This window comes from Panthera tigris, chromosome B1, assembly GCF_018350195.1.
Source record: "Panthera tigris isolate Pti1 chromosome B1, P.tigris_Pti1_mat1.1, whole genome shotgun sequence".
NCBI classification, from domain to species: domain Eukaryota; kingdom Metazoa; phylum Chordata; class Mammalia; order Carnivora; family Felidae; genus Panthera; species Panthera tigris.
The window spans coordinates 164,463,050-164,490,847 of NC_056663.1; the positions used below are offsets into that span (position 1 = coordinate 164,463,050).

Genomic DNA, 27,798 nt, shown 5'->3' on the forward strand with positions numbered 1-27,798 from the left:
GATGAGATGAAGTGAGGTGAATGACAGAGGCACTATGACATAGCGTTAGGCTACTAGTGACCTTCTGACCATACATCAGAAGGAGGAGCTTCTGCTACCGGACCATGGTTGACTGCAGGTAACTGACACCATGGAAAGCAAATCTCAGTTAAGGGGTAATTATTGTGCCAGGAAACAAATCACAATAGAAAGTCAGCATGACCAGAGAGGAGCACACAGTGGACTTCAAAGGTGCTGGGGATGTTTATTATCAAGCTCTATGGTGGTATAATATAGTCAGGATTCTACAGAGAACAGAACCAATATGATGGTATAAATATATATTGGGAGAGAGAAATTTTAAGGAAACAGCTCACACAATTGGGGGTGGGGGGTGGGGTGGTGGTGGAGATCCAAAACCTGCAGCAGCAGGCTGGAGACCAATGGAAGAATTGATTTTGCAGTGTGAGTGCAAAGGTTATCTGCTGCCAGAATTCTCCCTCAGTCTTTTTCTGTTAAGGCTTTCAGCTGATTGAATGAGATCCACCTTCATTTCTTTGAATCAAGATCTGCTGATTTAAAGTTAACCTTATTTTAAAAATACTTTTGCAGAAACATGTAGAATAATGCTTGACCAAATATCTGGGTGCTGTGGCCTAGTCAGATTGGCACATAAAATTAGCCATCACAACTTCCTTTTATCATTGTTTTTAAACTGTTAAGATACATTAAAAATTAAAAAAAAAAAGATCAATGTCTTCATCTTGGAAGCTGAGAGTACAATTTGGAATATAAGATCCCAAGGTCAGCTAAAACAGTTGTGAAAGCTCTGGTAAGCAAATAATAATAAAATAGACTTAAAAAAAAAAAAAAAAAAAAACAAACAAACCCCAGCCAAACCAGGGCCCTTTGGAATCCAAGGGAATCATCTTTGTTAACAAGGACTACCAAAACAGAAGGGCAAGGTATAGGCAGGCCTTTCCTGTTCTCACTTACTTGGTCCCAGGCCACATTAAAAATCTCCCACTGATTTGGAAGCTTCCAATTGGAAATTCAGGGCATTTGCTGAATCATTAGTTGAGACCTGAAGGGAAGAATCTAGAAAATATCTTGCCCTTGTCAATCAGATAGAATTGAGAGGTGGGAAAGAGGGCTGGTTAGACCTCCAACGAGCTGAGTCCCTTGCTGTGCCCAAAACTGTTTCTGCTACCACATGCTGGCATTGACTATTCCTCTGAAAACTGTTATTGCTTAAATCTACCCAGGGTATAATGTTTAATGTTCAGATTAATTGGGACCATCTGTCATCTAGGAGACACATTTACTCAACCCACAGTGAGTATGGAGCAAGATAAATATTTATTTCTCTGTTTACCAAAGTGATGTTCCTCTTTTTTAATTATTTTTTAATAAATGTTTATTTATTTTTGAGAGAGAGAGACACACACACACAGCATGAGCAGGGGAGGGGTAGAGAGAGAGGGAGACACAGAATCTGAAGCAGGCTCCAGGCTCTGGCTGTCAGCACAGAACCCAACGCAGGGCTCCAACTCATAAACTGCAAGATCATGACTGAGCTGAAGTCAGAGGCTTTACCGACTGAACCACCCAGGTGCCCTCAAAGTGATGTTTCCTAAACATTATGTCTTTGTCAAAGTTCCATAAATCAAATTTTATTTCAAATGCCCTAGAGAAATTCTTTATTAAAGGAGTCTGGTAGAGCATCCTTTTATAATTTCAAATTTTGTTATGTTTGTTTTTCTTGAAAGAGGGCACTAATGATGTTTAATGTTCTATGCAGTCCTGCTAGTTTCTGAGTGGTCCTTCACGAGGCCCCTCAATATTAATGGTTGCATAAAACTGACTTGCTATCATTGCCATAGGGATTTTATAAGAATTCTTAACAATATTTTTTGTGTGTATACATTCCGTTAAGCCAGCTTTTACAGATGCTAAGACAGAGGTCTTATGCTATTCTTTTATATGCTCTCAATTTACATAGTTTAATCCATGCTAAAATTTCTTTGGTTTTTTAAAATAATCTTTATTTGCATAAAAGTAGATTAAAATAAAACAGATTTAACAAAAGTGAATTTAGGAAAGTATCAGCTTTACCTGTAAATTTTAAAAACACTGTCTAGAGCAGACATTATAATTTCTATGTATCATTCTTCTTACATTTCAGCATGTGAAGTAGATAAATGTTTTACTACAGTAGAAAAACAAGACATGACTAGTATTATTGAATTGTGTTCTGATGACATTGGCATTATAGTCAGAGTCTGGATTGGATTTGACCAATGGTGACTTTAACTTCTGGGCCTCCATTTCCTCTTTTGTAAGAGGAAGTTAGATTAGATGCTTTCTAAGTTTGGCTTCTACCATGGTAACTATCTGACCGAGTTCTTGTTTCCTCTTGCTCTGTTACATAACAATACCAACAGAAGAGCTATCTTAGAGAAATATACTCACTTCACTATGATCTGAATATTGCTCACAATGCTATATATAGAAATTTCTTCATTCTTGGCCTCAGATTTTGATTTAAAAATGTACTTATTTTGGATATATTCTGACATTGAATTTTATTATCTGCCTTTTTGGTTTGTGTGATTCCTTCCAATTAAATTGCTATGCTCATTCATTTCTGCCTATGAATATTCAACCCAACTCCCAAATCCTTCTTATTCCCTTAATAGAATGACTCTGATCACCCTGATAGTTCTCTTTCTTCTTAACTCCTGGCTTGTACCTGTCATGGACCTTATTATTGCTTTGTTTTTGTAATTTTAAATGATCTAGACAAGTAAAAAGAACATAAAACAAACTTACAATATTCTATTTTTCAGAATTATAGTTATCATTTTGGATTATGGGCCTCTAATTTCTTATTTTTTAATGAAATATTAAAGATATCACTAAAGTCACCTTCAATACTACTCCAAGTCCTGCTTCTAGAAGCTATATGTTTATGTTGTATAACCTTCCAAGATCCTTTCATAAAAAATACACATTTATATGATGCTCTGCTACTTTTTGTATTTTAACTAATGTACACGACTATTATATGGTGTGCCAATATTTAGTTCCACATCTTGTTTTTTAACTGAACATTATGTGTATATTTTTATTTTAATTCCAGTATAATTAACATACAGTATTATATTAATTTCAGGGGTACCATATAGTGATTCAACAGTTCCATATATTATTCAATGCTCATCAAGATAAGTATGCTCTTTTTTTTTAATGTTTATTTATTTATTTGGAGAAAGAGAGAGGGAGAGCCTGAGATGGGGAGGGGCAGAGAAAGAGCAAGATAAAGAATTCCAAGCAGGCTCTGCACTGTCAGCATAAAGCCCAACACAGGGCTTGATCTCTGTTCCTGAGATCATGACCTGAGCCTAAATCAAGAGTTGGACGCTTAACTGACTGGGCCACCCAGATGCCCCAAGATAAGTGTACTCTTAATCCCCTTCCCCTATTTCACCCACCTCCCCTCTGGTAAGCATCTATTCCTTCTCTATAGTTAAGAGTATGTTTCTTGGTTTGTCTCTCTCTTTTTTTCCCTTTGTTCATTTGTTTTGTTTCTTAAAGTTCACTTATAAGTGAAATAATCTGGTACTTGTCTTTCTCTGGCTTATTTCACTTACCATCATGCTCTCTAGATCCATCCATGTTGTTGCAAATGGAAATATTTTGTTCTTCCAAATATTTTGGAAATATTTGTTCTTTTATTTCTTTGTGCACATATGCCATATCTTCTTTATCCATTCATCAGTTGATGGATACTTGGGCTGCTTCCACAGTTTAGCTATTGTAAATAATGTTGGAATAAACATCAGGGTGCATAAATCCCTTTGAATTATTGTTTTTGTATTCTTCGGATAAACACCCAGTAGTGCAGCTACGGATCACAGGATAGTTCTACTTTAACTTTTTGAGGAAGCTCCATACTGTCTGCCTCACCAGTTTGCATTCCCACCAACAGTGCACAAGGGGTCCCCTTTCTCTGGCCAACACTGTTGTTTCTTTGAACATTATATTTTTAAGATCTAGTTCTATTCTCACTGATATAGTAAGTAAGTTCATTTAAAAGCAGCGTTTTATAGTGTTCCATTACATGACCGTACCTTATTTCATTTATAATTCTTTTATTGATGGAATGCTATCATATGGATGCCCTTCATATTGTGGTAACTGGTTCACAAAATATATCTCCCCTATGACATTATAATTCCTTGAGTTTCAAAGATATTTTTAAAATGACTTTTGCCCAGGAAGAACCACAAAAATAGAATAAATACAATGAGAAAATATCTTTAAATGCCAATGAAAAGAATGGTAAATTGGCAGAAACCGGAAAATATATACCTGAAGACACAGATCTGAGGTTAAGACTTGCTGAGTCAAGCTGATTAAAGGTAAAAACTCAAGTGCTGAAGCAGAAAGAGTGGAAACCATGAGGGAGGGGAAGCTGCCAGATAGAAGGTGGAAAAGAACCATAATATGCAGAAAAGAAAAAAGTACTCCTGTGATTCCAGGGCAAAACCAAAAGAAACCTCCCCCAATTCCAGCAAGTTGTAACTCACACTCCTTGCTGGAACCAGCGCAGGGTAAATGTCTCTGTGCCTTCCTCTACTGTTGTAACAGGCTTGGGATGATAATACATTCACAGGGTAGAGAGCCAGAAGTTGCATTCAAATGGACCTCCCCCAATAGACGGATCAGGGGGTTAAAAGGACCTTTTCAGGCCAGTTGGGGATTGCAGCTGCGGGCATTTTCCTCAGTCGCTGAAGGGTAGGGTGGTATACGGACCTGAGCGTTCCTTCAGGAAGAAGAGTGTGCTGAAGGATGCACTTCCATCTCATTTGCTGGATACCAACCAGGCTATGCAGGGAAAGCTGCAAAATATTCTACTCATCTCCAGAAATTCCTCAAGCCCTTTGCTGGCTTTCCTCTTTGGTTCTTCTGCATATCCAATCCCCTTATGCTAAACTTCGCTACTGAATGAAAACTCTTTGCTGAGGCATTTCTTTGGCAGCTCTTCTGGACCTGACTTTATTTACCAGTCTCAGGGGTTCAAAGTTATCTATTTATTTTGACTTTGACCATGACTATTTTAACATTTTCCAGCTTGACTAAACGTTATAGAGAGGCTTCTTCCTGACTGAACTCCTGACTTCCACTTTCCTAGAACATTCTCTTTGGGAAAACTTGTAATTATAATTACTTTTCCCCTTTGAGATGGAAATCTTTTGAAAAGTCTCTTGCCAGTTTTACACTTTAGGAATATCTTTCTCAAGAATTTGTGATTTATGTTTCTGAAATGTAATCACCAAAGGATAGCCCTATCTCTGTTTCCATGAAAGGGTAGATGCAGGGCCCGGACTCACAAACTGTGAGATCCTGACCTGAAGTCGGACCCTTAGCAGATTGAGCCACCCAGGTGCCCCCTCATTCTTGAGACTCTTAAGGGCTTTGTAATATTTTAAACAGATATTTGTTAAGCCACATGTATTTCTGAGCTCTTTTCAGTCAATGTAACAGCAAATAATTTATATATTTTAGACAATGGGGCAGAGATATTTTTGGTCAAAGAGGTAATTTTGGACCATCCTCTAAGGCTTTAAGCTCATGGTTCTCAAGTTCAGCTACACATTGGAAAAAAAAATATTGCTGGGTTCTATCCCTGGAAATTCTGACTTCATTGTTCTAGGTGTGATTTGATCGGTTGTAGGGATTCTGCAAAACTCCTCAGTTGACTCTAATTTGTAGTCAAGGTTGTGAACCATTACCTATGCTCCCTACAGTGTTTTTTGTTTTTTTTTTTAATTACTTTCTTCTTTTCTGAACTCAATAAACAGTTATGGGGAACCTCCTTCCTGCCAGATGCTGTCCAGAATACTAAAATGAATGTGTCATGGCCTCTGCTTTTCAAGGAGGTCTCAGAAAAATGGGAGAGGCAGAATATAAACCAATAGCTGCCATGCAATGCAATAAGGACTGTGATAGTTTGTTCAGAGTTATGGAAACACAAGTGAGGCAGTAATGAAAATTCTCTGAGGGATGCGTTTGAATTCATTAGGCCAACTAAGTGTACATGGAGCAAGCTGCAGGAGAAAGGAGAGCAGATTCTACTCAAAGTTAGAAAAATCTATTCTAAACAATAGGAATAGCAGAGTGATCAAAAACCCACCATTCTCTAAATGTGCTAAAGGTCTTTCTTATCGTGCTGTTGTTGTGACAACATTGGTCTAGACTGACCAGATCTCTTGGTTACTAAGGGTTTACATCTTCACTTTCCAAATCTTCACCTTTTCTACAAAATTTTTTTCCAAATCAGTGGATCTCAATACTGGTTTACATTAAATCACACGGGATGTTTTGTCAAACAAAATAATACTGTGCTTTACCTGCAGTAACATTCTTTTATTATTGGCAGAAGGGGTGAGGTCTGGATATTATTTTTTTTAAAGCTCCCACATGATTGTCTACAGACAGACACAATGGACATTTTGCAGGACCATGGTAGTTTCTCAAGCTAAATTGTGGGAATGGTCGTACAGCTGTATAAATTCAGTAAACCTTCCTGAACTGTTCTTCAAATGGTGGGGCTTTTTGGTATGTAAGTTACAAGCTATTTCAAAAACAAAACAAAATAAAATTGGACACATTTTAAGTGAAAAATCAATCACTCAAAAATTCCCTGGAGTGACCCTAATGTGCTATCTTGATTAAGAAGCACTGGCTAAAATTCTAAGAGCTCACAGACGTGGAGAATTTTCGTACAGTGATTAAAGGAGGTGCCAACTGAGAAATGAGAGGTCTTATAGGCATAGAATCTTCATCAGAAAGACTAATTGAGCACTTGACATGCCATTCTAAAAGACTGCCACTCCTAAGGATGTAGTGTGGATTACAATGCATTCCATCTGAGGTCCAAAATTGCAGTTCAACCAGGTATTTCACTTTCACAGAGCAATTTCAGAGCTTTTAATATATTGTATCTTTTAGTGCTATACTGAAATAACTTATGTATGATCTCTATTGCCCTTTTTAAATCAAAATGTCTATTTGTTTCAAAGATCATTTTAATGGAGAACTCAGATACCTTAAGCTACAAGAATATTTTTTGATAAAGAATAATGGAATAAGGAGATATTAAAAGCATTTCTTAACTATGTACAAAGCTCAAAAAACTAAAGACCTTCAGTTCATTATGTTTATTCACCAGGATGGGGCATTTATCCAGTGACCTCTAAGACACTGTTTCTCTAGGCAGCCAAATCTGAGTTGATACAGACAAGACTGAACCCAGACCCCCCCAAATCTTTACAAATTAGCTATTCATAACTTTTTCTAATGCAATAGAATCAATGCCAATATAACATTTAAATATTTCCTGTACAGTTATAATAATTAAAGTCATTTAAACTTGGAAGGCCCTTTCCTCTCAACAATTTATGGACAGGAATAATTTTAAATAGATTGCAATGCAAATCACTAAGCACATCTGCATTGCAACACATCTAATTATGATGAACAAATTAGTCAACTTCAAGTCAGAGGATAACTGGAAAAGCAGGTTTGAACTGGGAAAATAGATATGGAAAGCTACAGACAATTTTTTTTTTATTATTAAAGGGTGCCATAAATTCTGAATAATGAGTTAATAGCTTTTGATTCCTAGAACATTTGTCAGAAATTGTACTTACTGAAGCTAATGTTGTCAGTTCATGGGTAGTAAAAGTAGGGAGCCCCAGAATTTAGGGACAATGAAAAAGTAATCATTTGAAATTAACTAGGAAGACAACCCACAATGATGGGGAATAGGAATTCCCAGGGTAACCCTCTGGAACAGAAGTATTTCTTAAATCTTGGACAAGAGTCTGTATAAAGCAACTACAAGGGTACGGTATCTAGTCAAAGAAACAAGTTTTTTCTTTAGTCAAGAGGAAAGGATGCTTTGTTTTCACCCTACCCATTCCTGGAATGAAAAAAGACTAGAGTTCATTACAATTTTAAGGAAGTATTTTAGATGTATTCCATTTTCATTCATTTAGTCTTACATTCACTAAGCATCTTTCTAATCCACGATTTGGTTAAAGAACTTGTGGGTCAAGAAAGAGTGCCCTAAGGAGAAACAATTCTTATCCCGGGACATTCTGGTTTATCAGTCTCTTGGGATGGGGGGCTTAAACAAGAGATTTATTCTCACAGATCTAAAGACTAGAAATTAAGGGGTGCCTGGGTGGCTCAGTCAGTTAAGTGTCCGACTTCAGCTCAGGTCATGATCTCGCGGTCCATGAGTGCGAGCCCCGTGTCAGGCTCTGTTCTGACAGCTCAGAGCCTGGAGCCTGTTTCAGATTCTGTGTCTCTCTCTCTCTCTCTGACCCTCCCCCCATTCATGCTCTGTCTCTCTGTCTCAAAAATAAATAAACATTAAAAAATTTAAAGACTAGAAATTAAAAATTCAAGTGTTCGCAGGGTTGGTTCATTCTAACAGCTGTTAGAGAAGGATCTGTCCAGCCCTCTCTCCTCAGCTTGGAGAACCAAGCTATCTCCCTGTGTCTCTTCACATAGCCTTCCCTCGATTTGTATCTGTGTCCAAATTTCCCCTTTTCATAAGGCATTAGTCATATTGGATTGTGATGCACCATAACAACCTCAGTTTAACTTGATTATCTCTATAGAGACCTATCTCCAAATAGTCACATTCTGAGATGGGTCTTACGACTTCAACAGATGAATTTTAAGGGGGACAATTTAACTCATAAAAGAGAAGATACATACTGGGGGGAAAGCAGCAGTCTCTGCCATAATGCCTACCTTGTGTCTGAATGATCGGCACAATCTATGTCCACCCTTGCCAGAGTCAGTTACTTATGGGAATTCACAGGATGAATCAACTCCAGTTTTCTCTGGAACTTTCCTTATCTGGGCCCCTCACCAGACCCATTAGCACAGGGCATGTGTGTACATGTGTGAATGTATCTCACTTTGTTCCCAGGACTGCATACTACTTGCACTCCAAGTAACACTAGTATTGGCAAAAGATAATAGGTAATCTTTACTATGGGTGAACTACATTCTACATGCTATGCTAAACACATTGTATGCATTATTTCATTAAAAATTTTTTAAACGTGTATTTGTTTTTGAAAGGGGGGGAGAGAAGAGACAGAGTGCAAGCAGGGGAGGGGCAGAGAGATGGAGACACAGAATCTGAAGCAGGCTCCAGGCTCTGAGCTGTCAGCACAGAAGCGACGCGGGGCTCGAATTCACGGACCGCGAGATTGGGGCCTGAGCCGAAGTTGGACGCTTAAGCGACTGAGCCACACAGGCACCCCTGCATTATTTCATTGTAAATTCACAGACACTTTATTATGTGGGTAGTAGTTTTATTCCTATCTTCAGTCAAGGAAACTGAGGTACAGAGAATTTAAGCACTTTACGCAAAGTCATGCAGCTGTTAAGTGACAGGGATATAAATGGACTCTGACTCTAGAGCCACTGTTCCACACCGTTCCTCAAAAAGTTTCACTAACACAGTAGCTATAGCTTATGACTCTATCTCTTGGTCAGAGCCCCCAGCCTCCAGCTGGCTGAGAGGACAGATGCTTTACCCTGTCATATAGTTTGCATTTTACTTCTACATCCTCTTTCTCTTTCCAAAGCATCCAGCCCACCATAAATTCCATAGATCTTAGTTCCAAAAATATCTTTTTTTTTTGAGATTTTAAATGTTTCTTTTTTTTTCTTGTTTTAGTGAAGTGTAATTAACATTCTGTTATATTAGTCTGAGGTGTACAATACAAGGATTCAACAATTCTATGCATTACCCAAAATATCTTTTGAGTCTTTCCATTTGTATGTGGTTCCTACCACTCATCATCGAAGCCCCTAGATTTCTATAGTCTGTGCGTGCAAATTAGGTCATATCAACTTAAATGCCTACATTAGTTAGGATTAGTCTGGAGGCACCCAGGTGGCTCAGTTGGTTGAGTGTCTGACTCTTGATTTTGGCTCAGGTCATTCATGATCTCATTGTTTGTTCGTGGGATAGAGCCCCACGTTAGGCTCTGTGCTGACGGTGTGGGATTCCCTCTCTCTGCCCCTACCCATCTCATGCTCTCTCTGTCTCAAAGTACATAAATAAACATCAAAAAAAAAAAAGGAATATCCTCCGAACTGATTCTCCTGCTTTCACTCTTGCACCCGAGAGCTGGTTTTCCAAAGTCTAAATGCTTTCCAGAGTATAACCATTTAAAAACGCAGACTAGTTCACGTCAATTTGCTGATTAAAAATCTCTGACATCATCTCCATTACGCTCCCCTTGCTTACTGCGTATGGTCTGGCTATACAGGCTTTGGTTATTATCTTTTTATTTTAATTAATTTATTTATTTTGGGAGAGAGAGAGAGAGAGAGAGAGAGAGAGAGAGAGAGAGAGAAAGTGTCAGCAAGGGAGGGGCAGAGAAAGAGGGAGAGAGAATCCCAAGCAGACCCCTCACTATCAGCGCAAGGCCTGATGTGGGGCTTGAACTCCTGAACCATGAGATCGCGACCTGAGCCAAAGTCAGACACTTAACCAACTGAACCACCCAGGCACCCCTGTTTATTATCTTAAATAAGGCAGGTTTTCTCCTGCTTCAGGGCCTCTACATTGTAATAGCAACTCTCATTTCCCAGATGTTTGCCTTCATGTCTCCTCCTCTTTTATGCCTGCATGTACATGCCACTTCTTGGCAACGTACTCCTTGACCAATGGAAAGTGTATTTCCACCATCCCTCTCTGTTACATCACTCTGTTTCATTTTCTTTAAGATGCTTCTCCAGGGCACCTGGGTGGCTCAGGTGGTTGACTGACGCTTGGTTTCGGCTCAGGTCATGATCCCAGGGTGGAGGGATCGGGCCCCACATGGGGCTCTACACCGACAGCACAGAGCCTGCTTGGGATTCTCTCTCTTTCTTGAAATAAATAAATACACATTTTAAAAAAGAGAGAGAGAGATGCTTCTCCATAGCTCACATGATCTTATTTGCTTACTTGTTCAGTATCTGAGGTCCCGCCATACACAACTAGAAGGTAAGTTATTGTTCACACTGCCTGCAATACCAGAGCCATTAGAATATCTAATGCATGGTATGTGTTTAACCAATAATTGTTAGAGTGAGTGAATGAATAAATATCCCAGGGCATGGTGCACAAAATTCTTTCTTGCTCCTTCCACTTCAAAATGAAAAGATCCCAATTACAAATAACCTCTAGCAACAAATTAACTCTTCGATAAACAGCTTGAATTCCAATTTCAGGTCAGTAAGCACACCCAGTGAGGTTTATCTGAGATCTTTAGATCTTTTTTTTATATGTGTCCGAGCTGTGACCACTGACCTGCACTGCCTATACTGCACTATATAACAGCCTAGGTGGGTTTTAGACGCAGATCACATTCCCAAGGCAGAGACTCTCCAACACTATATCTAGGAGGGTAAAGAAGAGGGAGATACACCCTGCTTTCTGGAACCCACTAAACTTTGGCTAGATAACAGGGGAGAAAAGAAGGCCACTTATAAGGGAATCTAATAATGTTTTTTATGTTCCAGGCTAGACCTCATTTCAAGAACTTTACATATATGAACTTATGACTCTATAAATTCTGTGCTAACATAACCAATTACAGATGAAGAACCATAAACACAGGTAAGTGAACGCTACTTGCCTAATATTCCACAGACTAATTTGCCGAATTGGGGTTTAAATTTAAGAAGTTTAACTCCAGAGTCCCATGTGTCTAACTATCACTACAAGTAAGATTTGTAAATTTAGAACTAGAGCACAGTTAGTAAAAATGGGACTGTAAGAAACAGAAATGTTTTGAAAACCTCCTGGATTATACATATAAGAACATCCTCTTATCAAAAGGCAAATATTAAGTACTCTAACTGAATTTTGGGCCCTGTTCTATGTGCCTCTTTCCCTTATTTATTAATCTGTTATATGGCCTTGGGAAGTCATATCACCTCAGAATGCCTTTCTTTCCTCTTTAGGGCCAGTGAAACACACAGACAGCCCAGTGACTTTGCAACTAACCATGACCTTGGACAAAGTTGATACTTCACCAAATTTGTTTTTCCTCACCTTGGAAAGTTGGGGTAACTCCCACAACACAATGTTATAGGGAAGATTAGTAAGACAAAATATAGAAACTGGCATATAGTAGATGCTTAATAAATATTTTTACCCCAACTTTTACCATATACAAAATCTAGCCTTTTCTTAGAAAACAGTCTCTACCCTCAGTAGACTTACTAAACACGCACATATTAGGTAGGAGATTTCCAGACTCCTTGTTCATTAACTGTTAGTTGAGGGGCTCTTCTGCACAAAGTCGAAGTGTCTTAAGATAATTATGTTTCAGTTGGGGCAATGATTGTTGTACATAACTATGTATATTAAGAACTGGAAAGCGCTAAATATTTTAAGTGAGGGAGAGTCATGAAAATTTAGAGGAGGAGGAAATTGCTTTTACCTCCAAGAGATGGGGCACAGAGTAGAGAAAGGGCATCCCAGCTAAACATCGAAGGGTGTCACTAATATGTAGTTTTTCTTTGCATAGCCCACAGAATAAAATAATTTCTTTCTCCTCTGTGGTATGCTTCATCACTTTTCACTACTTTTATTATTAAATTTATATTAGACTGTCATTTCTGTTTCTGTCTCCCACTTACTGTGTACTTCTAGTTACCAGGAACTGTCTTATCCTTCGAAATTCTCCAGCATCTGATTAAAGTAACAGCTATAGTGAGAGAAATCACGGAAAATGTTTTTTGGTTAGTTCGACGTTAACCGTGTGGCTGTAGGGTCTGACGTTGCTTAACTTTAGGCTGTGCCTCCTAGCTCTTGTGACTTTTACGGTTGCTGTAAAACACGGAATGCCCAGTTGACTTTGACTTACAGATAAACTGGGAATAATTTTTGGTATAAGTACGCCCCATGCAATATTTAGAGCAGACTTAAAAGAACACATTGTTCATTGCTTATCTGAAATTCCAGATTTAACCAGGCACTCTATTTTTATTTGCTAAATCTGACTATCCTAGTGACTGATCTTATTTGTTATTTGGAAATGGGGATGAAAATAGTACCGGATAATCTATATAAAGTATCTTGCACACAGGTAAACCCTCACTTAACCTTCCAATTAGAATACTTTAGTAAAAAGAGACACATGCCAAGCCTCGGGGACAATGGCCCTGAGCTCAAAACAGGGTTACTCTTATTAGACGGCTTTCTAAGGAGTGCAGAGAAAGTTCGACAGAACTCTGAACAAAGTTGCAACGTGCTTGCGAGATTTGCAAATTTGCTTTCAATATAATAAGTGTGTTTAGCAAACTTACTCCAGGCGGAAAAGGGATTTTCCTTAGTTACAGGGAAAGCGCCGGCTGTGTCTCTGCGCACGCGCACGAGAGCCCCTGCGTCTCCACGCTCGGCCCCCGCCCACCCGAGAGAGTCACGTGGCTGAGCAGTCGCTCGTGAGGCGCGACCGGGCCTTGTCATGTGACCTAGGTTCCTACTTGGTACTGGGATGGAGCCGGAAGAGGGGACGCCCTTGTGGCAGCTGCAGAAGCTTCCAGCCGAGCTGGGCCCGCAGGTGAGGAGAGCGCGGGCGGCGTGGCAGGCGGGGCCCCGGGACGCCCCGGGGTGCAGGTCTGGCCCGGTCTGATCGAGACGCGCTGGCTGGGCTCGCCCGGGCTGCCCAGGGCTGGGACTGGGAAGGGGCGTCAAGTCGGGTGCACGGCCCCCTGCTGCCCCTGGAGAGCTGAGACGGCCGACGCTTTGGGCGCCACCTCCACGCCCCCGCTTGAAGCTGCCCCTCGAGGGGCTTTGCGAGCTGACTCCTCGGCTTTGCTCGCACCTGGGTGGGGGTGGCCCGTCAGCTCCCCGGCGCGGCCCAGGACCCGCTGACTCTGGGCTGGGGAGCGGAGTCCCCACCGTAGTGTTTGAAAAACTTACAACGTGGAGCCGGTGGTGTGCAGCATCTCATTTCATTCATTTGTACACCACGCACGCCGGAATGCTGCCTGTGCACCAGGCACAGTGCTAGGTGCCGAGGATAGGCTGGGGACTTGGGGACGTAGAGAAGCACACCCTGCCCCCTGGAGGGCTGCACAAAACAAATTGGTAAGTACTCCCAATAACTGGGCAACTTACTTTCGGTAGGGTGGTCCAAGGTGGCCTTTCTCTCAGGAGGTGACATATACAGTGAAACGTTGGGCCTGAGAAGTAACCTGGCTGTAAGGGATCTGGCAAGAGCCTCGTTCGTTTGTTCGGCCAGCTTTTCACTTAAGTGGGCCTTGTGCTGAGTGCCCAAATGGGATAAGGTAAAACGGTGAGTGAGATACAGCCCGTACTCTGCTGGAGCTTGTATCTAACAAGGAAACCAAACTGAATTATCCAGTAACCAGCTTGTGGGACAGGTAGCAACCCAGATTTGAAGGGGCAAGAAGAGGCGTTCCGGAAAAGGAACGTGTCAATTTCTAGGTTGAGTTCCAGAGGACGAGTCGGACTAGACAGGCTAGAAGGGAGAGAATGCTTTAGGCAGAGGAATAGCAGCTACAAGGCTAGAAAAAGGAAACCAGCCTCTGCGGGCTTTGAGGACCTGCTCGAATTCTTGGAGGCTGAAATTCAGAGTGAGAAGCAGGGCAGGGAGACTAAGGCTAGGCAGGCGAGTAGAAAGTCAGGTGGCTCGAGTCTATATGCCACGCTTGTTATTTAGCCTTAATACCAAAGGCATTGGCAGTTTTGAGTGTGAAAAATGAAATGTGGAGGCAGTAATTGCATTTATGTAATTACTGTGAGCTGTGAAAGGAAGAGAAAACCCAGTGGTTGCTGTAAGAGGAAAATCTGACTGAGAAGTGAGACTTTCCCCCTTGATCTTTCAAGCAGAAAAACTTAGACCTGAAGGAAATTTGCCCATCCCTGAAAGAAAGCAATATATGCAGAATTGAGCTGCAGCATCTGGGAGCGGAGGTTGTTTGTCCTCAGAAGTCAACCAATTAAGGGGCGCCTGGGTGGCTCAGTCGGTTGAGCAGCCGACTTCGGCTGAGGTCATGATCTCGCGGTCCGTGAGTTCGAGCCCTGTGTCGGGCTCTGTGCTGACAGCTCGGAGCCTGGAGCCTGTTTCAGATTCTGTGTCTCCTTCTCTCTCTGACCCTCCCCCATTCATGCTCTGTCTCTCTCTGTCCCAAAAATAAACTTAAAAAAAAAATTAAAAAAAGAAGTCAAACAATTAATACATTGAATTGTAATCAATATATAAGTATGTTTATTTCCATCTCCTCTGTCGCCCAACAATTCGGGCACTTACACAACTTCTTGACCAGTTGGCTTGACTCTGGTCTCTCTTATTCTGAACTCCTTCAGGGTAGATAACTTTCTTTTACATTCCCAGTTCTTCAGATTTGTGTTCTGGCTCAAGGTGGGTTCTTGATCAGTGTCCGCTGAGGGAAGGAATTAATGCATACTGAACTCTGCTTAATCATGGGGGGCAGTTGTCTGGATTCCAAGCTTTGATGGACTGGCCTTAAGTGTAAATGATTGGCAATTCGGAGTAAGTCCCTATTGTGTTCCATTTATAATGGGTGACGGGTGGGAGTGGGGGCTTACCCTACGTAGTGTGATAGAGGCGTGTGGGGTAGGCAGCCTTAAAAGCCCCTCATTTAAGACTTCTTTCTTCCTCTGTTCCATTTGCAATGGGGAAAGTGTGGGGGGGGAGGGGGAGGTGGAAGGGAACAAACTTAATTAATTCTTATCAGGACCAGGAAAAACCATCTTAACTCTCCTGTGATTTTACAAGTGAGGAAACCAAAATGTCAGCAGAGAGAGTTGGAGTACCGTGCCCAAGGTTGTCAAACTAGTAAGTGGCAAAGGTGAAACATATGTTCAGATCTGTTGGTTGTGAGTCTTTGTATTAGCTTCCTGCTCCTATCGTCCTTCTACCTGCTTCTTAGTAAGGCCCATAACCTTTCTCATCATGTAGGTTGATGACGCCCAGATCCCTGCATCCAGCAAAGAATCTCTTCCTTGGGTGTCAGACTCCTGCGTAGACACACCCCAGGTACCTCAAATTCAGTGTGTCCTTGGCTGAACTCCTTGTCTTTCCCCCTGGAACTATTCTTCCTGTGATTATAGCCTCATTTTTGGTTTGGAGCACCACTGTTTACCCAGTCACTCAGCCTAAAATTCTGAGTATCATCTTTGGTCCTTCCTCCTTTTCAGTCTCTTTTACCTAGTACTGCCCCCATTTTGAGTGTCCTCAACTATTTAGCCGTCCGCTCTTCCCTCCCCCCCATCTAATTTCTTCCTGGTAAAGAGAAGGCAAGGGGCCTTTGGTCTCACCATCTCTCTTTTCCTTTTCTCTCCTTGCATCTCCCAACTTGTTGGGAAATTTATGGAAACATAATGCAAATATGTGAACAGGTTGCTTCCCTGTTGAGACAATTAAAGTCTGGACCTTGTATACAAGGCCCTTTATGATTTGGCCTCCACTCACCTCTCCAGCCCTGTATCCTTTTTTCAAATTGAACATGTGATTGTTCACTTTATTCTATTATGCATATGCAGTTGCTGGTGACTAGAAATGCCCTTCTCTCCCCTTAAATGGCCAAGTACTACAACAACATAATGTGGGTAGGTGATATCCTCATTTTATTCTTTTAAAAGCAGCCCTTTCTCTTCTTCTCTGTGCTTCTTTGTACTTTCTATAAATTTATAATACAGTTCCTCTCATTCTAAATTGCATTTATGTATTTATGTTTGTCTTTCTCTAATGGACTAAAGATCTGATATGGTAGCACCTTAATCTTGTTTATCCTCAGTTTTTTCATTTGCAAAACGGGGATAATAACAAGACTTACCCCCTGTATAGGGTTGTAGTGAGGATGAACGCAATGCTTGGTACTCAGTCAGGGCTCCATATGTGGTATCCATTACAGTTATATTTGCTTTGTATTTCCATTAACTTGTTTAACAAATGGAGTGAAGTGCTCATTACCTGTTTTGTACATGTGAATACAAAACATGAATGAATGAATGACTAGAAACATTTATATTCCAAAAGATAGTACTTTATCAGTTTGAGCTCTGTGTTTTGCTTTAGCGTGGGGGCAGTTTGGGATAACATGGGATATGTGTAGAGAATTTGGAATGAATTTCAAATTGAGACTGTTGGTGGATGTATGGTAAATAAAAGGTCTGTTCATAGAGGGCATTAGCCATCATTTGGAAGTGGAGTTACCAGTTGCTCATTTCTGTTCTGATATGTGTGGTGTTACAAGGGGAAGAGTTACTGCTTAAAATGAAGTGGACTATGGTCCAGGGGAAAAGATTTGGAAGACTTGTTTAAAATAATTTTCCAGATTATTTGGGTTCAGATACTCTTAACAAGACACAAATATCCCCTGGGAAAGAAAGCCATGTTAATCATTTATCTCGAATAGTGCTGACATAGTAGGCAATCAGTTAATGTATGTTAAAGACGTGGAACGTAATACCGGTAGTGGTGGGGGTGGTGGTAGTAATAGTGATAATAACAATAATAAGAAGAATGGTAACAATGGCTAGCAGTGTGTAAGTGTTTTATACATGCTAGGAATGTGCCAAGTAATTTGCATGTACTCCTTACAACAGCATAATGTAGCTACGTGATCTCCTCATTTTACACACGGAACAGGCACAGAACATCGAAATGACTTGATAAGACTAGTTAAGTAGTGGAACTAGGATTGAAACTAGACAGTTTTATTCAAAAATTCAGTCTTAGTCACTATGTTCAGTTATATATATGTTAGGATTTCTATTGCTGATACTAAGGTAGGGTACAGGGAGAGGAATGTAAAAAAAGAAGATAAAGGCACTGACGACTTTCTTGGAGTGGACCAAAACAAGTGAGTGTGAATGCTGTGAAAATGGAGGCAAGGGGAAATGAAATTTATAGATCTACAGTAAAAAACTTTGATCTAAAAGTCATACTCTATTATTATTATTGGTATAAATACAATGTCTAAGGAATCCCAAGGTGAAACTTTTATATTCACCATCATCCTTTCAGGATTATTGGAGAAACAACAATGTGTCTATGAAATTACTTCAGCTTCTGAAGGTGGACAGAATTCTAGATAGTCTGGGATTTTTATTGGAGCTTCAATTTTTAATAAGAGTAATGTTAAAAATAGTTACATTTCAATCTTCAGCTGCTCTTGCGGGTAACATGAGCTGCTCCCAACAGCATTTGTTTCCTACAAGGAAGATAAGTCTGTTTTGTAAGTTTACTTATAATTCACTTTCTTTCTTTTCTCTCTAGCTGCTTCATAAAATAATTGATGGCATTTGTGGCCGAGCTTATCCTCTCTACCAGGATTATCACAGTGTTTGGGATTCGACAGAATGGAAGAATGTTCTAGAAGATATTACCAAATTTTTCAAAGCTGTAGTTGGTAAAAATTTACCTGATGAAGAGGTAACTTCACTCCAAATTTCTATATCTCATGATAAATAATAAGTACTGTTAACGTTTTTCTCAAGTTGGTTTTAGGGCACTATATCATACAGGAGCCATCATCAGTAAGTATATGTTATATTAACAAAAACATCATAATTTTGAGTAGGCAAATCTGATTGTGGAAGTTCTGGTTCTCTTGTTTTGGTTGTTTATGTTTTTAGAATTGTGATACATTTAAATCATGTAGAAGAAAACCAGAAGTTAGGTAACTGACACCTACATTCGCATTATCACAATTAAACAGTTGTTAACATTTTACTTTATGTATTACAGGTTTGTGTGTTTGTTTTAGAAACAAGGTATTATAAATATACCCAAATACCACCTGGCATGCCACCCTTCCCCAAGAGATCACAGCTTGTTGGTATACATGTTTTGTATTCCATGTTGTAGGAATGTTTATGTCTTTAAACAATGTATACAATTATTTGAGCTGTTTGAATGTGTAACTTGTAAATGATAACATATGTATCCATTTGTAATTTTTTTATGGGATATTGTTTTAGACTTGTCAGTATTGGTAAATGTAGATCTGGTTCTTATATTTTAATTTCTTATAGTATTTGATGATAGGATTAGCAGGACTTCTTTTTCCGGCCTCCTGATGAACCATTAGATCCTTGCCTCTTTCATTATTATGTATAGTGCTTCTACTGATATCTTGTGTGTGTCTCCTTATACACATACTGTTTACCCAAGGGATACAGGAGTGCTGATGCATAAGGGCACTTGTACCCCAATGTTTATAGCAGCACTTTCAACAATAGCCAAATTATGGAAAGAGCCTAAATGTCCATCAACTGACAAATGGATAAAGAAGATGTGGTTTATATATACAATGGAATACTACTTGGCAAAGAGAAAGAATGAAATCTGGCCACTTGTAGCAATGTGGATGGAACTGGAGAGAGTTATGCTAAGTGAAATAAGTCAGGCAGAGAAAGACAGATACCATGTTTTCACTCACATGTGGATTCTGAGAAACTCAATGGAAGATCAGGGGGGAGGGGAAGGGGGAAAAAAAAGTTACAGAGAGGGAAGGAGTCAAACCATAAGAGACTCTTAAATACTGAGGGTTGATGGGGGGTGGGGGAGAGGGGAAAGTGGGTGATGGGCATTGAAGAGGGCACCTGTTGGGATGAGCACTGGGTGTTGTATGGAAACCAATTTGACAATAAATTTCATATTTAAAAAAAAATGTAAAAAAAAATAGCATATTGGCCACCTTTTCTAGGATAGATATCTTGAAGTGAAATTAATGGGGTGTCCTTCCATTGAATGGCTTTTGTACTTGGTAAAAAGTTATTTTGGCATGTTTGTGTAGGTTGCTCGCTTATAAAAAATGTAGTTTATGTATATTCATTTTGATTTGGATGAGATATTCTGGGTGGGAGTTCTTTGTTAGAGCTATGTATTTTAAACATCTTCTTCCATTATGTGGCTTGCCTTTTCACTCTTAATGGTGTCTTTTTGTCAACAGAAGTTCTGAATTTTAATCAAGTCCAGTTTTGTCAACATTTCTTTTGATTGTTAGTGCTATTAAAGTCCTGTTTAACAAATACTTGTGCCAAGTCATGAAGATTTTTTTGTTAGTTTTCTTGTAGAAGTTCTCACATTTATGTTACTGGTGCATTTTGAATTAATATTTGTGTGTGGGTTAAGGGTCGAGTTCGCATTTTTTCATATCAATAGCCAATTGACCCAGTACCATTTATTGAAATGACCATCCTTGCCCCATAGAGTTTCTGTGCAGCCTTTGTTGTAAATCAGGTAGCTGTATATGTGTTGGTCTGTATCTGGACTCTTTATTCTACTCCATTAGTCTAGTCTATATTTCCCAATACTACACTGTCTTAATTACTGTAGAATTAAAGCTATGTTACATAGTCTTGATAATAGAAGACTTTCAATTTCATGCTTCTTCAAGATTGCTTTGGCTCTTCTAGGTCCTCTGTATTTTCATGTACATTTTAAAGTCAGTTTGTCAATTTCAACAACAACAAAAAAAACCCTGGGATTTTGATGAATATTAGTCAACTTGGGCTGCCATAACAAAATACCATAGACTGAGTAACTTAAACAACAAGAATTTATTTCTCACAATTCTAGAGTCTGGTAAGTTAGTCCAAAGTAAAGGTGCTGGCTGATTTGATTCCCTGTCAAGAACCCTTTTCCTGGCTGCAGACTGCCTTCTTGCTGTGTTTCTCATATAGCAAAGGGAGAGGGAAGCATTCTTTCTTATGTTTCTTTTTATAAGGGCACTAACCCCATCATGAAGGCCCTACCCTTATGACCTATTAAACCTAATTACCTCTCAGAAGGCCCCATCTTTGAATATCATCACAGTGAAGGTTTGAATTTCAACATAAGAATTTTGAAGTGACATCATTCGGTTTGCAGCATGGAGATTGCACTGAATCTCTAAAATCATTTGGGAAAGAATTTATGTCTTAATATTAATCTTCCCAATCCACGAACATGGAATAACATTCCATTTATTTGGAGTACTTCAATTTCTCTATTATTTTGCAGTTTTCAGTATAGAGATCTTGCAAATATTTTTTTAGATTTATTTTTAAGTAATTGATACTTTTGGTGTTAATTTTGTTCTCCACTTGTTTATTGCTGGTATATAGAAGCAATTTTTATATCTTTACCCCATATCCAACAATTTAAAAAAATTTAATGGCTTATAAAACATTTTTCTGGATTTATTTCTTTTGTGTGTACAATCCTTTTCTTTTTAGATTTTAATACCCATTTTTTTTCTTACCTTATTGCAGTGCCTAACACCTTTAAGACAGTGTTGAAACAAAAAGCAGTGTCTTATTCCTGATCTTAGGGATTCACAATTTTATCATTTATTGTGTTAGCTGTGTGGTTTTATAGATGTATACTATAAGATTAAAGAAGTTTCCTACAGTTCCTACTTTGCTGAGAATTGTTATCATTAATGGGTATTGAATTTTATTTAATTTTTTTTTCCTAAATTTGTTATTTTTTTCTTCTTTATTTTGCTGATGTGGTGTCTTTCATTGGATATTTAAATGCTAGATTAACCTTGCATTGCCAAAATAAACACCACTTGGTCATCACGTATTATGTTTTTATGTATTTCTTGATTTGATTTGCCAATATCTTATTTAGGACTTTTGAATCTGTTTTTGAGTGATATTGGCCCATAGTTTTTCTCTTTGTAATGTCCTTGTCAGGGTGTCAAGTTTTATTCTGGTCTAATAAAATGAATTAGGAAGTATTTTTTCTCTTTTCTTATTCTCTGAAAGAGTTTATGCAAGATTGACTTTCTATCTTCCTTAGTACTGTGTTACTATGTTGTATAATTTTCAAGTATTTGGAGATTTTTTGTAATCAGTTATGATTTAATTATACCATGGTAAAAAATATATATATAATTTGATTGCAGTCCTTTGAAATCTGTTGTGATTTGCTACATGTCTTGTCTTATGGTTCCTTTTGGTGAATGTTCCACATATATTTGAAAATAGTATGTTCTGTAGTTGTTGAGTAATGTTCTGAGTGTCAATTAGGTTAAAGAAGATAGTATTTTTTTGATTCTAATCTTTATGATTGTTTTGTGTGTTTTCCTGTCAGTTACTGGGAGATGTGTTAACATTCTAATTATAAATCTAATAAATCTAATTAGACTTACCGATTTCTCTTTTTAGTTCTGCCCAGTTTTGCTACTTTATATATTTTGAAGCTCTTTTATTGGGTGCACACAAATTTATGATTGTTCTTTCTGTTGAATGGTCCTTTTGCCATTCTTTATTTCTTGTAATACTTCTTAAAGGCTACATTGTCTGATATTAATCTAGCTATGCCAGCGTTTGTGGTCTTTGCTTTCATGCTACTTCATCAGTCAGCCCTTTACCTTTTTGTTTTGCAAAAATCTCGTTTGTCAGTTACACATTCTCATCTTATTCTAGGTACAGAAGTCTTTTTTTTTTTTTTTTTTTCCTTTTACTATCATTTTAAAGGGGTTGTGAAAGGGGAGTGGAGCTATATGTTTACATTTTAAACAGAAAGGCCCTTTCACTTACTTTCTGTTTATTTTCATAGATATTTCAGCAGTTGAATCAGTTGAATTCATTTCATCAAGAAGCTATCATGAAATGCTTGAAAAGTAGGAAAGAGGAAATCAAGAAGGCTCTGTTAGAAGAAATAGTTGATATTTCTTCTGCACAGCTACAGGATTTTGACTGGCAGTTGAAGGTGAGAATCTGTTTATAGGCATGTATTTTTTTATCTCATTTTTTGAATGGAAAGAAATATTTATTCTTTTTCATAATATATATCTAAAATTTCTGTTATTTTAAGAATACAGTGTCAAAAATTACATTTTTTTTACATTATTTATGCATAAGTACAGTACAGACATCCAAAAATATGTAATAAAATTACATTGATAATAAATTTAATTAACTAGAGCTGTGAATCATTAAATATCTTAAATAGTGGAGTAGTATGTATTCAACGTATATTTTTGGCTAGAACTTTCTAGCCTTTATTATAGTCTTCCTGAGATTGGTAAATGTGATTCTGTCTCCAGAGGAAAATCTATGTATTATTAAAAGTTAACTTTAATGAACATTTTGAAAAAGAGACTCATGATCAGTAGGATTCATAAAAATTTCAGACTAACTTTCCATGCTGTATAGGATACGTAGACCTCAATGAGGAGGTTGTGTTGAAACACGTTGTGTTGAAACATACTGCATTTCCTCATTTCAGCATGATCCTGGATAAAGTGTCTCATACTGTCTTTGTGGATAAAGTGGAGAAAAATGTGGAACAATTACATAGTTACTTGGGTCATAGCTGGATAAACAACCAAAGCCAGATGTATTTGTGTTATCCAGGGAGGAGGTCTCTGTGATTCTGGTTTTGGCCCAGTCTTTTATGAATATTATGCTTATCAAATCTAAGATACATTATATTAATATAATACAAAGTTTAAAATTATTTTGTAGCAAATTACAGCGATGGGCCAAATGAAGCACAATAAATTAAGCAGAGATAACCTAGATAGAGGATTTTTATATAAATAAAACCAACTTAATATAAAAGATATGAGAGGTAGACCAAAAGTAATATGTATGAGAATATTTAGTTGTTTTGATTTACCAAATGTGGCTTGAGTCAGCAGTATGATGATTCAGTCTTATGTTTTGTTGATAGAAATGCAGTGTTTCAAGCAGTGGGTAGTTCTAATTCTGTTTTTATTCATTTCACTTTTTAGTTAATTTAGTTATTAATGCTTTTAGTTCTGGTTGCCAAATTTAAGAGATACTTAAACAAATTAGTGCCAAACCAGAAAAGAATGAACAGGAACTTAAAATCATGAAGGTTTTTTCAAACATTTGGGGAAAGGAGAAAACTTAGTAGAAAAATGATAGTTCTCTTTAGAGGACTAAAAATCATCTCTATGGATGAGGGACTTGATATACGCTCTGTGGCTACAGTGGCTAAGACAAGGGTTAAGGTTTAAGGTACATAGTTTGAAATAAGATGAGTTCACATTCAACCTAAGGAAAATGTTTTAACACCTATCAGTATCTAAAGATTATTTTAACCTCTTGAGGTAGCACGTTCATCATTGGTGGTATTCAAGCATAGACTGAGAAACCACTTATTGGACACACTGAAGAAGACAATTATCTATAATGTAGACCATCTTTGATACTTCTAAATTAAAAAAAATTTTTTTTAACGTTTATTTATTACTGAGAGACAGAGAGACACAGAGTGTGAGCAGGGGAGGGGTAGAGAGAGGGGGAGACACAGAATCTGAAGTAGGATCCAGGCTCTGAGCTGTCAGCACAGAGCCCGACGTGGGGTCGAACTCACGAACTGTGAGATCATGACCTGAGCTGAAGTCGGTCGCCTAACCGACTGAGCCACCCAGGCGCCTCATCTTTGATACTTCTAAATCTCAGATATAATGAGCCCTGGTTTTTGAAGAGAAAACGGAGGAGGTATGTGAGGATTCAATTCTACAGTGTGTGCATGCCGAGGGTGGACTTAGAGGTTGTTCGTTAGGGAAGTAGTTCCTTACCATTCATTGCATAAGTAAATTTTTGCAAGTAGTAGCACTTCAAAGATTCACTTATTGTGGGGTTTTCTAGTGCAGATTCCAGGAAAATTTGATTTTTCCTTTGCCATCTGCCAATGAAGCCATGGCACTTGTTTCAAAAAGTATTAGTATCATAAATATTTGGTTCTTCTGTTTCTTCTAGGATTCTCTGTAGACAGAAAATAAGAAGTAGGGAAAATGAGTGTTTTTGCTGAGTGACTAATTGAAAGTGGTATCTTGATAATGTGTTTAACAATAATTTGGTAGAGAATTGGCTGATTGTGAATCAAGTGTCTTAATTTCACAGGCTTTTACCAGTGTTTTTGGTTGTATCCTTGTACATGGGCTTTCATCCTCTTGGTTTCTTCACACGTCTTTAAGAATTCTCAGTTTCTTGGGGCGCCTGGGTGGCTTGGTCGGTTAAGCGTCTGACTTCGGCTCAGGTCATAATCTCATGGTCCGTGAGTTCGAGCCCCGTGTCGGGCTCTGTGCTGACCGCTCAGAGCCTGCAGCCTGTTTCAGATTCTGTGTCTCCCTCTCTCTCTGCCCCTCCCCTGTTCATGCTCTGTCTCTCTCTATCTCAAAAATAAATAAACATTAAAAAAAAAATTTAAAAAAAAAAAGAATTCTCAGTTTCTTGATGCATTGGACCCATTCAGTCCTTCCTGGCCATAACTCTGCGCTGGATTGCTGCTTATGCTACAAAATTCGGACTGGTTGTCCTTTTTTCCCAGTCCGCATCCTCTCTATTCATCCTCCTTTCTCTTTCTGTTCTTCATGTATGTGTTGGTTTGGCGGGGGTTTCTTTGTTTCTTCCTCCTTTTCCTGTATTTGATAGCAAACAGGAGTGTTCTTGTATTGTTAATAAGCTCTGATGTATATTTAATATATTCTTTTTTTTACTACTTATTAATTACTATTTTCCTCATTTTAAACAGCTTGCACTGTCTAGTGACAAGATTGCTACGTTACAAATGCCACTTTTAAACCTTACTCTAGACGTAAAAGAAAATGGTGAAGTCAAACCGTATTCTGTCGAAATGAGTAAAGAAGAGCTGCAGAATCTAATAAATTCCTTGGAAGCAGCTAATAAGGTATTTGTTTTAATTGTGCTGTGTGGTTTAAAATGTTTAAGTGTTGACTGATAGATACCCTTAGAGCAATAGAAGAAAAACTCATAATTGACTTTTAATATTTCTTTTGTTTCTGATCTTTTATGTCAAGCACAGAAAATACCTTGTTGATCTGTTCTGCATCTCTAGTTTTAGACATTAAACAAATTACAACTTGTAATTTTGACTGCTTAGTTTTGAGCCTAACTTATCAAGTAGTCATTTTTGATAGAATAGTAGTGCTATTCTCACAGCTAGATTTTTTTTGCCGTGCTCAGTAATGATAAAAATAAATTTTTACCTTGGGGCTGTGATTCTAAAGAGTTTTTATGATTTTAAATAGCTGTGATCCTAAAGAAAAGAGTGTCTTATTTAACTGGACAAATAAAATTGCTTTTATAATCCTCTAAGAGACAAAATATGGCTTGTAGTTATTATGACAAAATCAGGTAGGGATAAGGTATGACTAATGAATGAGTAAAAATTTTGCATTTACAAAGGGTTGGCTAAATTACAGGAACAATTCCCAGTGTTTATTTAATGAGAAAAATACTTAAACAGTACAAACTGCTGCTGTCAGAAAATGTCTTTGTATATGTATGTTCCTTTCATTATTGCTCAGCTTTTTCTGTGTGATCTGAAATCCATGATTAATGTCAGATACTCTAACCACCTTTTCTTGCCACTGACTAGCCTTCTTAGCCTTACCTCTTTTAAACTCTGCTATCCTCAGTTTTCCTCTATACTCTGCAGATGCCGATTTTAGTGCCATGGTGACTGGTCCACATGCCCAGTAACCACACTGGCAGCCTGGCTTGCTTTCGTATGGGGCTGTCTGAAAGGGTGTGTGGTGCAGCCCAATGTAAATGTTAATTGATTCAGAGCCATGAATCCTGGCAGGCGTGCACCGTCTGCTCCTGTGCATTGTGCTTGCTTGTTATCAGTTCTCCAGGCCCTTCTTCAGAGATTTCAAAGCATTTCATTAAGCAGAGATTGGCATCATTTTGGAATAACCTGATTTTTCCCCCCTGACTTTGTGTTTTAAGGTGGTCCTGCAGTTGAAATAACTGGAAATGATGAATACCAACACTATCAGATTTCACTGCTACACCTGATAACAGCCGAGTGAATACTGTGTGTTCAGAAAACCTGCAATATACGGACTCTTACGCTGTGCTGAGAAAGCAACAGTGTTGAGATTGCAAAGATAAAAATTTATCAGCTTCCCTAAAGAACAGGAAATGACATGGTTGACTGGAAATGCATAAAAATGATAGATGAAAAAGCTATAATAGCAGTTTATATTTTCGTAATGGCTGTTTTGCCCCATTTATTAAATATTTGAGAAATCTTTATAGATATACAGTTTTATTGAAAGTTGAAAATAGGTTCTAAAGTAATGTAAACATACAAAGCACAAATATACTTGAATGTTGCTTAAAGGAATATATGAATAGCAAGGATGTGTATTATGGATATATATGATTAATTTGTAATATTTTAAAAAATAACTTTTAAAGAATGTATAAGCTGCATATATAACTCAGGAGATTCCATATCTTTCTTATATTTCAAAGGAAAGATTATAAAATGTAAATTTCTTAGAGAAAGAAGCTCTTCAGACATGAACAAGAAAAAGTAATTAAAATTGTGTGAACAGTTTTGAGTTTATGAATTATTAAAATATTACTAGAATAGGAAAAAATGAAAATAACACTGTTACTTCTGCATTTCTGTGTCTGGGAGGGTGTGCTGTGATAAAGAGAGTAGATGTCATTGTATAGTGTGTATATAACTATTCAAATATTAGCTAATATTAAATATAAGTCCATTTTTGTTATAAACCCTTAATATTGAAGTTAATAGTTTTCACTGGAAAACAAGCCATTTTTAATTTCAGTTAACTTTAAAAACAAGCATTCTGGGGGCGCCTGGATAGCTCAGTCAGTTAATCATCCAGCTGTTTATTTCAGCTCAGGTCATGATCTCAGTCTGTGGGATGGAGCCCCCTGCGTTGGGCTCCATGCTGGCAGTGCGGAGCCTGCTT

The 27,798-nt window shown here is 38.2% G+C and overlaps 1 protein-coding gene across 3 annotated transcripts; it reads left to right on the forward strand.

Annotated features, from left to right (window-relative positions):
• The first annotated feature begins 89 nt into the window (after positions 1-89).
• On the forward strand, positions 90-27,595 carry COMMD8 (COMM domain containing 8). 3 transcript variants are annotated; one of them, XM_042984592.1, is made up of 6 exons: positions 90-118; positions 1,245-1,314; positions 18,348-18,503; positions 22,626-22,778; positions 25,578-25,733; positions 26,798-27,595. In XM_042984592.1, exons 2-6 carry the CDS (start codon positions 1,258-1,260, stop codon positions 26,816-26,818), a joined length of 543 nt encoding a protein of 180 aa, XP_042840526.1. In that variant the 5' UTR covers positions 90-118; positions 1,245-1,257; the 3' UTR covers positions 26,819-27,595. The 3 variants fall into 3 exon arrangements, with proteins under 3 accessions (XP_042840526.1, XP_042840525.1, XP_042840524.1); XM_042984591.1 differs by lacking the exon at positions 90-118 and adding an exon at positions 13,553-13,637 and having other exon boundaries at positions 1,277-1,314; XM_042984590.1 differs by lacking the exons at positions 90-118; positions 1,245-1,314 and adding exons at positions 11,573-11,686; positions 13,553-13,637.
• Positions 27,596-27,798: the final 203 nt, after the last annotated feature.